The sequence below is a fragment of the Gopherus evgoodei genome, chromosome 7 (genome assembly GCF_007399415.2).
Source record: "Gopherus evgoodei ecotype Sinaloan lineage chromosome 7, rGopEvg1_v1.p, whole genome shotgun sequence".
Classification (NCBI taxonomy): Eukaryota; Metazoa; Chordata; order Testudines; family Testudinidae; genus Gopherus; species Gopherus evgoodei.
Genome location: NC_044328.1, coordinates 45,999,714 through 46,014,228, shown reverse-complemented (window position 1 = coordinate 46,014,228; position 14,515 = coordinate 45,999,714). Strand labels below are relative to the sequence as shown.

Here is a 14,515-nt window from a genome sequence, read left to right as displayed (position 1 = left end):
TTGTTTTAGATTCACGGAGTTTGAATCTGTATTGCCTCTGGGTGAAGGGAAAAGACGGGGGGGGGGAGGTAACATTCCTCTCTGTGTGGTGATTCAAGGAGTTTGAATCACAGTGATCTCCTGGTGTACCCAGGGCAGGAAAGAGCTGGGAGGGAGGAAGGAGGGGGAAGGGAAATGGCTTATTCCCCTTTGTTGTGAGACTCAAGGTCTTGGGGTCCCCAGGGAAGGTTTTTGGGGGGACCAGAGTGTATCAGGCACTGGAATTCCTGATTGGTGGCAGCTTATCAGATCTAAACAGGTAATTAAGCTTAGAGGAATTCATGCTAGTACCCCAACTTTTGGACTCTAAGGTTCAGATTGGGGAAAGATACTATGACAAGAGTCCACTAGGCTATTTTGACACTATTGTATTATACTTTTTCTGGAGGTTGCAGTTGTGGGCAGTATATTGTTCAAGTCTGGATGGTTAAAGGTGAACAGAAGAAATTCCTTAGCCTTCTGACTCTAAAGCAGCTAAAATATATCATATGGCATATTTCAAACATCTCACCACTATATAAAAATATGCACTTCACCCAATTTAGATTTATTGCCAAATACTGTCTACCAGCACTTCCAAATCAAGATTTTAGTACAAATTCTTTCCTGAAAACATGGTCCAAAATGAGAGTTCTTCAAAGAAAACATACTTTGGGAATTAGGGTTCTAATATGTGATTTTTTTTTTTTTTTTGTACAGTCCTCAAGCATAATAAGAGATGGGATCTTATGTAAACAGAAGCCCTGCCCTGACAAATCTGTCTGGTAGGATTTTCTAGATAACTCAGTAAGAATTTATCTATCTTTAGTGAACAAACAGCACCACTACATCTGAGTCTAATAGTCTGTTTTATATAGATAAGGGTCGCTGATGAAAAGGCCCTTAACTGGGTTAGTAAGATAGAGAAGTAGTAACAGTCAGCTAAAATGTCTAAAGAATTTTCCTTGATTCAGAATGTTAAGTCAGATTTTATATACGTTATTTTTCTATAATAGGTCCCTACACTTTTGTTCAGCAACATCTCATGATAGGCACAGACCCACGGACGATTCTGAAGGATTTGCTACCAGAAACAATCCCTCCTCCTGAACTAGATGATATGACTCTGTGGCAGATTGTTATAAACATTCTTTCAGAACCACCAAAAAGGAAAAAACGAAAAGATATTAATACTATTGAGGATGCTATGAAATTTTTACAAGAGTGCAAAAAAATAATTGTCTTGACTGGAGCTGGGGTATGTATGTCTAAAATATGTTAGTGTGAAAATAAATGGGTAACTACTTAGGTTCCGATCCAACAAGTTACTGCAGGCTGCATTCATGCAGAGCCACACTGAAGTCAGTGGTGCTGCGAATGGGTACAGCAGTGCACCTGGACACTAAATCACAGGATCAGGGCCTAGACTTAGAATTGATCAGCTAAATTTAATTTTACAGATCTTGTATACTAGAGAGAGAAAATTTGCTCAATATTGTTATGCCTTAGCTTAGACAACTGTATTCTAACTTGTCTAGCATCTAAAGGCAACAGATGTAAATTTTTTATCTCTAGTTACCTGTTCCACATTACTAATCTTCTCAGCTCTCTGTGAGCTAAGATCAAGCGTAGTATCTGTTTCAGCAACACAGAGATTTTTCTATTGTATTACTTTGGGCCTGCTATAACTTCTGTTGGATGAAATATCTAATATCCTGTTAATTTAGATGGGAGTTGGATTGATCTTTCTTTGTTAGAACATTGTATCTGATCATTTGGTTGCACCCTAAGAAGTAATCAAACACAGTACATATCGCTACAGTCAAAAGTTCTTACATATGTGTCTTTCTGCATACCAACCATATCATGGCACAGAAGTCAAGGAATATTGCTTGCTTTGTTTTGTTCCTGTTGTAACATGACTGGCTCAGGAGAGAACAGATGTGATTGTTACCTCTTCACCCCTAAAATGGAGTGCGATCAGAAGTAAGAGATGAGCAATTTGAGATAAACCAGTGTGCCCATAAGAGAAGGAAGCAGCCCTGGGACTGCCTTGTTTTATTCAGCCTGTGATTGCTGTTAAGCCCTCAAATCGAAAAATTTTGGCTAGAGAAATCATGATTATACTTATTAAAATAATAGCATACATAATATCTTAATTTAGTGCTCAGGTTTTTTAAAAAACCTAACATTTGCCTAGCATAAATAAAGTAATGTTAATAAGCTGATCTGCTACTATAGTAATTCCTTTAAAAAGGATGAATCTTCTTGTTTATAACTACTGTGGGAGATCAATGAATTTCAATTTAGGAAACCAAATTCAGTGTTCTTGTTTTAGGTCTCTGGGTACTTGTATTTACAAAAATTGTAATGCAGTACTAAATTATATATATATTCAATAGTGTTCTATTAAACTGCTGGTCCCTGACATGTAGATTGCTGTACAGCTTTGTGACCTCAAAGCTAAATTAATGTTCACTCTCTCTTTTCCTGAACGTTCATGGGGAAACTTTACATTGCTCTGTCAAAAGAGTCTATATAGACATGGGTTATTCAAATTTGCCTTTGTTCTCATTCTTTGATATTAAAAGTTGGTAGCACACACATGCTTAGTTCTCAAATATAGCATATGCTAGCAAGCCATCATATCCAAATATACAATTGATTTCAGGCTACAAATTGTAAACCTGTATTTCAGGTGTCTGTTTCTTGTGGAATACCTGACTTTCGATCAAGAGATGGCATCTATGCACGCCTTGCAGTAGATTTTCCAGACCTTCCAGATCCTCAAGCAATGTTTGATATAGAATACTTCAGAAAGGATCCAAGACCATTTTTTAAATTTGCAAAGGTACTGTGTTCCAACTGTTTTTATTATTTTGGACAGAAAAGAAATGCTTCTGTCAGAGACAGAAGATAGTTCTGCCTTCGCTTTTTCTTCATGAACGAGGACAAATGCTAAAGCTACTGAATTTATCTTAATGAGGAATGGCCTTAGTCACCAGTAACAAAGTGAAACTGAGTAAGGCCACCCCTCATTAAGATAAAGTAAGAGGCCAGTATTACAGAGTTAACAAATTTCACTATTCTCAGTATTATGTATCTCATCCTAGGTAAAGCCATATGTTGGCTTCAATAGGAATATTTATAATTTAAAAAATAAAAGGTAAAATTTTGCTAATTTTATAATTCCCTGTTTTTGTAATAGGGATATTAACACAACCTTTCTAATTTGGGCTCTTATTTCAGGGAAGGTATTTGAAAATGTTTGCCAAGGATGTGATTATCTAGGTGACATGTTCCGTTATCAAGTAATGGCACAAAAACTCTTAGTAGGTGTTGTTCTCTGAAGAGAAACGAATGTGAGGGACTCGTGGCAGCACATGAGTGTAATTAACATGTATTCAGAGACCTATTTGACATGCTTATTACACCTGGCAACGTAACAAGTTCATAGCATACATTCAGACTTAAGCAGGGGACATAAAATCCAGTAGAGGAGGAAGTCTTCATATACTGACAGACTTGTTTGGGTTTTTTATGTAGCTCCTTTCTGCAAGCATAAAGATGTCTTAAAGAATTAAACAATACAAACTGTATATAGGGATCACTTCTGTCAGATATTGGATGGGATGCAGTAGCTTTTTACAACGCCAGTGAAGCTAAATAGTTTTAGGAAAAAGGGAGGATATCTAATTGAGATCATATGAAAACTCAGATGCAGAAGCAAAATATAATTCTATCTAGAATTTCCTCAAACATTAACTACACCATCAAAAACAAAATGAAATACCATGAGATACCTAGGGAGTGGTAAGGACCTTTGAAACACAGCACCAGCATTAACATGGTGCATCCCACTAAAGCACTGTTTAGTACTAACTGAGAGGTTGGAGAAGAAACATCACATCCTGCAGCATCTTGGTTTTCCTGGAAGTCTCCCATCCAAATACTAATCCAGTCATGTCCTTTAGATACCCAGGAGCTCACTGATTCCTTCAGTAGCTACAAAATTCACCCCTGCCCCACTGGTAAAATCTTTGTCTGTGCATCTCTCAAAACAATTACTGTATTTTTTCCCTTTTTCCTTCTTTACCTCCAGTCAGCTCAGTATTTTGCTACCAAAATAATCACTCCCTACTCCTGCCGCAGTTGCCTGTCACTTTTTTTTTTCCCCACCTCTCTTCTCCCTTCACTCTATCCATGGCTTTCTATATTCTATCATTCTTTATTCCTATCATTAGGGCCTTGTATAGTCTTGCACCAACCTACATTTTTGGTCTTACTGTGCTCTACTCACCATACTTTTTCCTATATTCTTTCTAATACACTCACCCCTAGTTTTCTTGCCTTTCTACCTTCTCTATCTCCTCATGCCTATTGGCTTTGTGCCTTTTATATACCATGCTGCTTCTGTTTCTCTCTCCTCTTATACCACTCCTTTAAAATCATCTCAAACATTTATTCATTTTTTCTTCTCATTAATAATCTCAACATGCTCCTTTCCCCTAAACTGTTTGTCTGTATCTTATTTTATTTGGCTTATAAATATTTGAGGGCAGGGGCTAGATCTCATCTAAACTTGTAAAGAGCGATGTAAATTAACTGCACTAGATAACTGTTTAATAGCCATCGTAGCCTGATCATAATCTGTGATGTAATTTAAGGTCATCAGTGCCCATTGCTGCAATTTAGATGCAGATGTCCTTTCTGATGAGTATCAACTTTATGAATCACTTTCCTTGCTTACTAATTTGCCTCTGGTGGTATGGAAGGTTACACAGCAGTCAAAGGTAGAACTGGCACAAGGAGAAGTTAAATGAACAGTTTACTGATGTGTATGTACAGAACTTCTGGTTTTCTGTTTAAACTAATTTCTTTTAATAAAAATCTGAAATTATGGTCAGTGTTTACCATTAAATATATCTTCCTTGTTTTTTGAGGGAAAAGGCTACCTTTTCTCTTAAGTGTATATGGGGATGTTCCAATGGACAGTTTGATTTTAAAATAACTTTAAACATTTACATAACTGTTACTAATAACACTTTAGCCTGTTAAAATTGGACACTTTAAAAATCTATTTAATTGGTGCTGCTGTTTTTATTCATATTTCATTCAGCTTGGAGAATGGAAAATAGACAATGCAAAAACCTTTCAATAAATTTTAAATGTAGAATACAAACTACCTGGCAGGGTCTGTTTAATTATTTTTCTTTTGTCTTATCAAAAAGATATGTAAGAAACACTTATGGTGACAATCAAATATCAGTGAAAACTGGGCATATTACATGTAGATCTCTTGTATAGTTTTCAGTACTACAGTACAAAATCCTAGAATGAGACACTAGGCACTAGGAACGGAAGGGAAATTCTAAAAAGCGTAGAATCATAGGACTGGAAGTGACCTTGAGAGATCTAGTTCAGTCCCCTGCTCTCATGGCAGGACTAAGTATTATCTAGACCATCCCTGGCAGGTGTTTGTCTAACCTGCTCTTAAATATCTCCAGTGATGGAGATTCCACAACCCACCTAGGCAATTCATTCCAGTGCTTAACCACCCTGACAATTAAGAAGTGTTTCCTAATGTCCAACCTAAATCTCCCTTGCTGCAATTTAAGCCCATTGCTTCTTGACCTATCCTCAGAGGTTAAGAAGAACAATTGTTCTCTTTCCTACTTGTAATAACCTTTTGTGTGCTTGAAAACTGTTATGTCCCCTGTCTCCTTTTCCAGACTAAATAAATCCAATTTTTTTTTCACTCTTCCCTTATAGGTCATATTTTCTAGACCTTGAATCATTTTTGTTGCTCTTCTCTAGACTCTCCAGTTTGTCCACATCTTTTCAGAAATGTCGCACCCAGAACTGCACACAATACTCCAATTGAGGCCTAATGAGTGCAGAATTACTTCTCATGTCTTGTATTAGCAGGAGTGTTGTAACAATCTCAGCATTATGTTTGGTGTGTGGGGGTCTTTTTGTTTTGTTTTGTTTTTTTTGGCAACAGCATCACGCTCTTAACTCATATTTAGCTTGTGCTCCACTTTGACCCCCAGATCCTTTTCTGCAGTACTTCCTAGACTGTAATTTCCCTTGTTATATGTATGCAACTGATTGTTCCTTCCTAAGTGGAATACTTTGCAATTGTCCTTATTGAATTTCATCCTATTTACTTCAGACCATTTATCCTGTTTGTCCAGGTCATTTTGAATAATAATCCTATCCTACAAGGCACTTGCAACCCTTCCCAGTTTCGTATCGTTCTCAAACTTTGTGTACTCTCTTTGCCATTATCTAAGTCATTGATAAAGATATTGAACAGAACCAGATCCAGAACGGGTCCCTGCGGGACCCCACTTGTTATGCCCTTCCAGCATGACTGTGAACCACTGATAACTACTCTCTGGGAACGGTTTTCCAACCAGTTATGCACCCACCTTATAGCAGCTCCATCTAAGTTGCATTTCCCTAGTTTGAGACTGTCATGTGAGACAGTATCAAAAGGTTTACTACAGTCAAAATCTGCCGCTTCCCCCTATCCACAAGGCTTGTTACTCTGCCAAAGAAAGCTATCAAGTTGGTTTGACATGATTTGTTCTTGACAAATCCATGCTGACTGTTAATTATCACCTTATTATTTTCTAGATGTGTGCAACGATCTTTCATAAAATAGAATATCAGGGTTGGAAGGGACCTCAGGAGATTATCTAGTCCAACCCCCTACTCAAAAAAGCAGGACCAATCCCCCAGACACATTTTTCCCTAAATGCCTTAAGGATTGAACTCACAATCCTGGGTTTAGCAGGCCAATGCTCAAACCACTGAGCTATGATCTATCCTGTCCTTCACAATAAGAGGTTAAGCTCTGTCTCCTAAAATCTATCTTTCATTGACTCTTAGAATAGTGTCAAACTTTATAGTTACATGCATTATAAAAAGCTGTTTTCATGATATAAATAGAAAATAGCTTTCCTGGTTTCTTCACCTGTAAATGCTTGGTCTTGAAGAATTTTACACTGTATTTACTATTTCAAGATTACAGGATCCATTCCAATTCAGCAGTGATAGTGGTTGAATAGAATTTGAAATAACTTAAATAGATTAAGCATTTGAAAGATCTTGAGAAGCTATTGCAACTAAGGCAGCTTCCTGCTTTCCAGTTTTACAGTGACTTAGAGGTATATGGCAAAACTAAAGAATGAATACAAGTTGAGAGCAGGATGCTGATATTCTGTATTTTTATAGAAGGAAACTCCACAAACCCACTCAATATCCAGCAGATAGCTGTTGCTTTCCTGGTATTAATTTTTCAAGAACGACTGATTTTTCTCATTCACATTACTGATGTGTCAAAACTATTGTTTGTCTAACCTAAGATTCAACTCCAGTTTCCTTATCAAACTTTTCGTCAGAGTTCTGATACTTAAACAATCTGATAGCATTTGTGGTAGCAAATATCATTAAGGTTACATTAAATTTTAAAAAGTCGTTTTCCCTTGTTCATAATTTTTCAAAAAAACTCCTCCTCCTTTTGGTCTATATCAGAAACTAGTATTCCAGATTTTAGCAGAAACCTTGCAGTAGTGAACAATGGTCAAAATGCAGCAATTGAAATAAGGGTTGGATCTGGAAGAAATGGGACCATGGGAAGGGAATAATTACAATAACTGCTCAGCTAACTGGCACTGATATTTTGCTCTCCAAATAAGAGGAGTCTCCGTGCTTGCAATGGTTTATTGTATATCTTTCTATATGATGCTGGATCAGGAACTGAAAATGTTGCTCTAGCATTTATTTACACATCCTAATGTAATACTCAATTCTGCAGGAAATATATCCTGGACAGTTCCAACCATCTCTCTGTCATAAGTTCATAGCTTTGATGGACAAAGAAGGAAAACTACTTCGCAACTATACTCAGAACATTGACACACTGGAACAGGTTGCAGGAATCCAAAGGATAATTCAGTGTCATGGTCAGTGAAACTTTAAAACTACTGCATTTTTCTAGAAATGTACATTCATAGAAGATATAATACAAGTAATCTCTCGGAATATTTGCCTTTGCTACTTGAAGTAGTACATTAGGTGTTGCAATTAGCCCAAAACCACATGTGTGAAACTCAAGAAATCCAGAGTAAAGGTTAAACTTAAAAGAAATCCAACTATGTTAAAGTATTGAAATGCTTAGTTGATTCACCCACACTATCTTAGCACTGCCCTGTAATGACTCCATACTGTAATGCCCATATGATTGTTAAAGGCATTTTAGTGTTTGTAGTCCCATATTAGATTAAACTGATTTTTAAAGATGCTAAGTTTTTGGGGGAGTGGGGGGGGTTTCTTTGTCACACTACAGGGCAAAGTTATGATTGTGAGAAAAGAGCTGAATGATATGATTAACTTATCTGTCATACTACAAGCCTAGTTTGAACAATATAATGGCTAAATCTGTATTAAAAATACAAAGTAAAAATACACAAGGACATCATAAGAGATTATAAACAACAAAATGGTGAACCATAAAACAGTGTGTCCTGTGTGGCTTCCCTAAATGGTAAGATAAGTATCATATGGTCTTTTCTAGCATGGATCGTTCTGCATCAAAAAATCATAGTTACTAGAAGGCATAATTCTGAAAAAGAGCCAAATATCTGGAAGAAAAATGAAACCTTAAACATAAGATCTATGATTTTGAGCTGTAGCCAGTACCATTTTATATTCTGTTTCATAAGATGTATACAGTCTCTCCCCCCCACCTCTTTTTTTAAAACCCTGGACTGTTGGCTAAGAAAAATACATACAGCTTTTTTTTTTTTTTAAATCTCTTTAATTTTTAACTGTCGCTTTTTTCCCCTGCTAAGCCCAAAAAAGATGAATGAAAACTTTTTGGGACAAAAAAGTGGGGAAACTGTCAGGATCTTTCACTTACCAGCTAAACCCAGATTTGAATCTTTCAGATGCCTAACTGTTTTTGATGAAGATGCACATCAACGTTAAGGAAAAATGCAGCAACTTTTCATTGTTTAAACAGATTAAATCTTTAACATTCACTATTTTATCTCCTACTCTTTTTTCTTTTCACTGTTTTCTATTTGAAAATATTTTGCACTGAATATTTGACTAAAACCTACGGGTAAATTATCATTTATACATGTGCTATAGGTTGCAGAAGTGAATAAACTAATATCCAGTTTGGATTTTGGTAAAGAGGAAACTTGTTTCATTTCTACCTATTCACTGTACTCTATCACACCCACCAAAATGGGGGAGGGAAAGCTGTGTATGGATTCTAAACTTCACAGGTTAGATTCACCCAAGTTGCCACACGGAGGTTTAAGTTGCATCTCTCTACACCACCCTGGCCTCCGGTTTCTCATTGGAGATTTGCTTTTAGGAAGGTCAGCTGCTATATCTGCTGCCTGCCTTCCCTTTGGATTCTGCTTGATATAAGGAGGGAGCAGCTGTAAATTGGTGTCAGGATCTCTGCCAATGGAAGTTAAGTTAGTGTGAATTCCTTACCTCACTTCCCTCAGCAGAAGAGAAATTAAAGCAGTCTTCTGACACCATAACCTTTAATCTCTATCTTCTCAGCAGAATTTTTGCTTGTAGGGGCTTCTCCCACGATGTGTGTAATGTGTTGGTGGAAGAATCTGAATCCACTTTAGATGTCAGATGGGAAAATCATGTTTCTCTGGATTTGCTTTTCATTCTGCTGGTATTTAATTATCTCCTGTACTCCCCGTACTGTTTCTTATTCTGTCAGTAATGCACAAAGTCAGACCACTTCAACCTCACATTTTTTAAATACTGTCCATGTTCACTTGTTCAGTATATTTTCAGGGTTTTTTTAAATGAAGGAACAACTCGATTTCTAATAAAGGCCGTGAGCCCCTTTTACTCCTTCTTGAGGTCATACATAAATTACAAACAGTTTCCAGATCCTGGCCTTTCTTCCACTGTGAGACAGTAGGGCCATGCCTCTCTTCCAACAAAAGTGGCAGTTCAGACTTCTCCATAAGGCTTCTGTCCTTCAGCCAGATAGACTTTGTTAATGCAAACAATATAACAGTTCAGTACTATATATTGCCGTCTGAACTTCTAAAGCTAAAGTTTGGAGGAGCGGGTGGTAAGAACTTCCCCTACTCTTCTCTTCCTTAAAAGGGGCAGAGATTTCAAGGGTATGGTTCCTCTCAGATCCCCTGACAAACATTTGCCTGTACTTGTTCCACCCTCCCTTCTTATGGTGAATCAAGGAAACTAGTTGCAAAAAAGGTGCTCTGCCTTCATCAAGATGCTCAAGAACCATGAGGTGTGCCATGGTAGTTCCCATTTCCCAGACCCTTCTCTGCTGGAGGAAGAGTCTGAGAATCTGGATGGCTGCTTGGGATCTGTGCTTTTTCCCCTGCATCAGTACTACAAGCACCTCTGCTAGGGCGGCATGAATGACCCATGCTTGCCAATAAAAAAAACTTCAGAAGTATGTCCAAAAATCCCCATGATTCTCTAGTAAGCTCTAAAGGGAAATGTTTCAGCTTCTTAACTGAGTCACTTGGCAAGGAGTCTGGCATCCTTTCTATTCTTACTCTATCTAAGAGCAAGATTTTGGTTCTCCTGGGGATATTACATTGCATTTGCACTCCTGCATTTTATCATAGGAGGAGTGCTGGCAATAAACATTCAGCTTTCCTCCCTTCTTGCTCCCAAGAAGGCTAAGACCAAAACATATAAGAAAAGAGGACACGTGCCCATCTTTCCTCCAGAGGAAATACTCCATCTGATATCCAGGGAACTAGGTCATGTTGAAGTGGATCTTATTGTACCCAGTCAACACAAAGGGAAGGGAACTAGAACAGGGAAGCAGACTAAAGATCACTATATGCCTTTTTCCCCCTCCCACTGCATCCTCCTTGTACAATGAAGAGTGATTCAGAAAATGGAGGCAGCAGTAATAGTTACTGTCCATCTCCAACTGGCCAAGAAGACTGTAGTAGTTGGACATAATATAGCTGGCACACTGCCACTTCATCTTCCAAGAAAACAGGATCTTCTGTCCCAGAAACCACTACTGGAGCCTGACAAAGTTCAAAACAAGATGGAATACTTGTTCAAAATAATCTCTCCTACACTCCTTCAAGCTTTCCAACCCTTTGACCTATGGAAGAGTTTGGAGAAAGTTTTCATACTAGTGTCAAGATAAAAACATCACAAAACTAAGCATTTTACTTCTTACAAGAAGGTCTAGAGTTGGTCCTCAAAACATCTTGCAATCCAGTGTTGTAAACATGGGTTCACAAAAGTCTGGTAGATTACCTACATTCCTAGACCACCATGCCTACCCAAATCAGCAGTTAGCTATATCTGCCCTTCTGTATTATAAGCTCTCACAACCCATACACTTGAACCTATGGAATCCAGTTCTCTGTATTTCCTTTTCATAAAGACTAGTTTGTAGGCTACAATTAGGATGACAAGAAGAGTCTCAGAAATCTTTTGAATGCAGTAAGACTCCTAATCAAGATTGACTTCTGTGAGTTGTAAAAGGAAGTGTTATTCTTCCTTCATTCTACCTAAAGTGTCAACAGGTATAAGAAAAAGCATGGCATGTGCTAAATGCATGAAGCGTAGTTGAAATATACTGCAGTAGAATTTTTCAATGAAGTTGAATGTTGGCTTGTATCTTCAACTGGTGTAAATTGATATAGCTCCAGCAAAGACAATGGGGCTACGTCAGTTTACACCAGCTGAGGATCTGGGCCACAAGTAAGGGTGACAATACTATAGCTCCCCTACAATAACCTTGCAGCCCATCACAGCCTCCTTTTGGGTTGGGATCCCCACTTTGAAAAATATTGGTTTCCCCTGTAAAATCTGTATAGTATAGAGTAAAAGTATACAAAAGACCAGATTTCACAGTCAGTGATGTGTTTTTTCACGGCCATGAATTTGGTAGGGCCCTATTTATAACTGCTACTTTGCAGGGAAATTGAACACTTTATTCTCCTTACTGACTGCTGCATCCCAAGTATTTCTGTCTAGAAAAAAGATTCAAAATGGAAAACTAGTTTCCTGATTACTTTTCAGTAACTAATCCTTGTGCACATACCTTAGTCTGAACTACAAGAAATTCTCCAGCTATCTGTATGAATGCATCTTCAGGTTTCCTGTATCTAGTTAGCTCTGCTTAAATAAAGTAGTAGTATTAAGTTATATTCTCATCTACTAAAAAAATTAGTTTTTTCCCCTAACACTTTGGAAATACTCACCTGACACAAGAGTGGAAGGGGCATAAAGTGACCAAGCCTGAACTGCTCTTGGTCTTTATAGGAAGAGAAGCATAGCCCAAATTCCTCAAATTGGGGGTTTGTCTCAGAAGGCATATTACCAAATAAGTGTTTCCATCTTTCAGTTCAGTTAACTGACTTTTGTGTGTGTGACACTAGTGAACTTTGTTAGGCCTTTTTAGCATTGTTCCACATGCAAGTCGTCATTTAAGACCATATAATGTTCTTGTCAAATTGTCTCTATTGCATAGTTTAACACACATCATCTTCACCCATATTTTTTTTTCCAGGTTCCTTTGCAACAGCTTCCTGCCTCATCTGTAAATACAAAGTTGACTGTGAAGCTGTTCGAGGAGACATTTTTAATCAGGTAAAAAAAAAAATTGGTCATATCTTTCAAGAAGTTATTACAGAAACATCCCCAATTACTTCAAGGACAATTGTCAGCTTCTGCTTTTTAAATATGTATTAAATGTGCACCTGAAATGTTTCATTAAATTTAAAATGCTTACATTTATATTTCAAGATTTTCCTGCAGTACTTGCAATCCAAATACTATTATATGTGAACCAGATACATTTCTAATTAATTTCACTATCTAGTTTCACTGCATAATTAGCTGAACATAATACAAATGGTTAAAAAATAAAGTGGATTTAACACTTTTGGTTTTATTAATGTAAGATGATAGTAATTCAGGTAAGGAACTCTTCAAATATTTTTAACCTGAGTGTTCCTTTACAGGGCCAGCTCCAGTGTTTTTGCCGCCCCAAGGGGGAGCCCCAATTGGCGGCACTTCAGTGGCAGTTCTACAGCCGCCGCATTGTTCTTCAGTGGCAATTTGGCAGTGGGTCCTTCCCTCCAAGCGGGAGAGAGGGACCCGCTGCCGAAGAGCCGGAAGTGCCACCCCTCTCCGCTTGCTGCCCCAAGCACCTGCTTGCTGCGCTAGTGCCTGGAGCCAGCCCTGTTCCTTTAAATGTTCCGAGAAAGTTTGGTTCAGTCTGGATAAAATTTAATAAACAGCACATGATACATGTAAGGAAAGTTGATAAAACAACAAAGCTGTTCTTGCGTTCTTTGTTTAAAAAGATGAGGAATCAAATTGGCCCTTTGAGACATTTTCAAAGGCTTGTTTTGAAGCTATTGTCGTATCTCTCTAGCCCTCTGTTTTGTGTGACGTGCTCCAGATTTAGGCTAAGTAGTTCCTACTATTCCTAATGTAGAGCAATACTATATTGGACAGACCTTACCCTGAGCCCCACTCTTTATCCCCTCCCCTTCAAGGAGCAGAGGGGTTTCTAAGAAGGTGCTTAGCTGGGCAGGAGGATCTGGGAGGGGAAAAGAAACTTGTTTACACAAGTGGAGTTGTGGTCTAGGAGGCGGGTCTCTGCCTGTCTAGTGAGAGGCCACTTCTCAGATGGTTCTCCAACAAATGCTTCGCATATCCACAGTTGCTCTTTTCAATGAGAAACTAAGACAAAGGACCATAAACATTCAAACTCAGTCTCAAATATAATGGTATAAGAGGAAGAAGGTTATTTGAAAAATAGGAGGTTTACTGTAAAGTTTAAATTGAAAAATAGAACTACAGTTGATATGTGACCGACCTTTTTGAGGTGACTGCAGCACTGAGGGTTATTTGTAATATTTGAAGCGTGCAGTAATGCCTATGAATAAAATCTGATTTGTATTGCTATTAGGAATGTTATATATAAGCACCATTTTTCCTGCCTGGTTAACCTGTTCCTCCCTCAGCTCTCAACCTGTGAGTTTTCAACTTTGAATCTGACATCACTGAGGCTTCTTGTGGCTTTGTTTGTTAGTTGCCAGCTCTCCTTCTGCTGACACACTTGGATCACTGCACTGATACGCAGAGCCTTGTCTTCTGCCTTTGTACCAGAAAAACAGAGACTTCTCATTGGGCTCTCCCTATTCTGTCCAGTCAGGATTATTAGTATTTTAGCTATTGCCACCACTTCCCCTCCCTGCAACATCTTGTACTCTAGCAGTAGTTCTGGTAGATAGTGCCCTAGAAAACTTTAGGGAAGACAGGCATTTTCTTTGCATGGGAATTTTACACATGTTTAGAAGTGCAGTGCCTAGCAGTAAGATCAAAAGGGCTTCTCTTTCTGGCTCACCTCCATGCCCTTGCAGTTCCTTCTATCTGCAGCAGTGCAGTAAGACTATTTGGAGCCAGTTAGGACTATCTTCCTGTG

At 38.1% G+C, this 14,515-nt stretch overlaps 2 protein-coding genes across 4 annotated transcripts in view; one reads left to right on the top strand and one right to left on the bottom strand.

Moving 5' to 3' along the window:
- Nucleotides 1-14,515, bottom strand: part of DNAJC12 (DnaJ heat shock protein family (Hsp40) member C12) — a 75,399-nt gene that overhangs the window by 37,091 nt on the left and 23,793 nt on the right. The window lies entirely within an intron of this gene.
- The window catches only part of SIRT1 (sirtuin 1), a 30,502-nt gene that overhangs the window by 4,146 nt on the left and 11,841 nt on the right, over nucleotides 1-14,515 (top strand). For both annotated transcript variants that reach the window (XM_030569950.1, XM_030569949.1), the window contains exons 3-6: nucleotides 1,035-1,276; nucleotides 2,717-2,869; nucleotides 7,844-7,991; nucleotides 12,590-12,669. In XM_030569950.1, coding sequence (XP_030425810.1) covers nucleotides 1,064-1,276; nucleotides 2,717-2,869; nucleotides 7,844-7,991; nucleotides 12,590-12,669 — 594 coding nt within the window. In that variant the 5' untranslated portion in view covers nucleotides 1,035-1,063. The remainder of the gene's footprint in view (nucleotides 1-1,034; nucleotides 1,277-2,716; nucleotides 2,870-7,843; nucleotides 7,992-12,589; nucleotides 12,670-14,515) is intronic.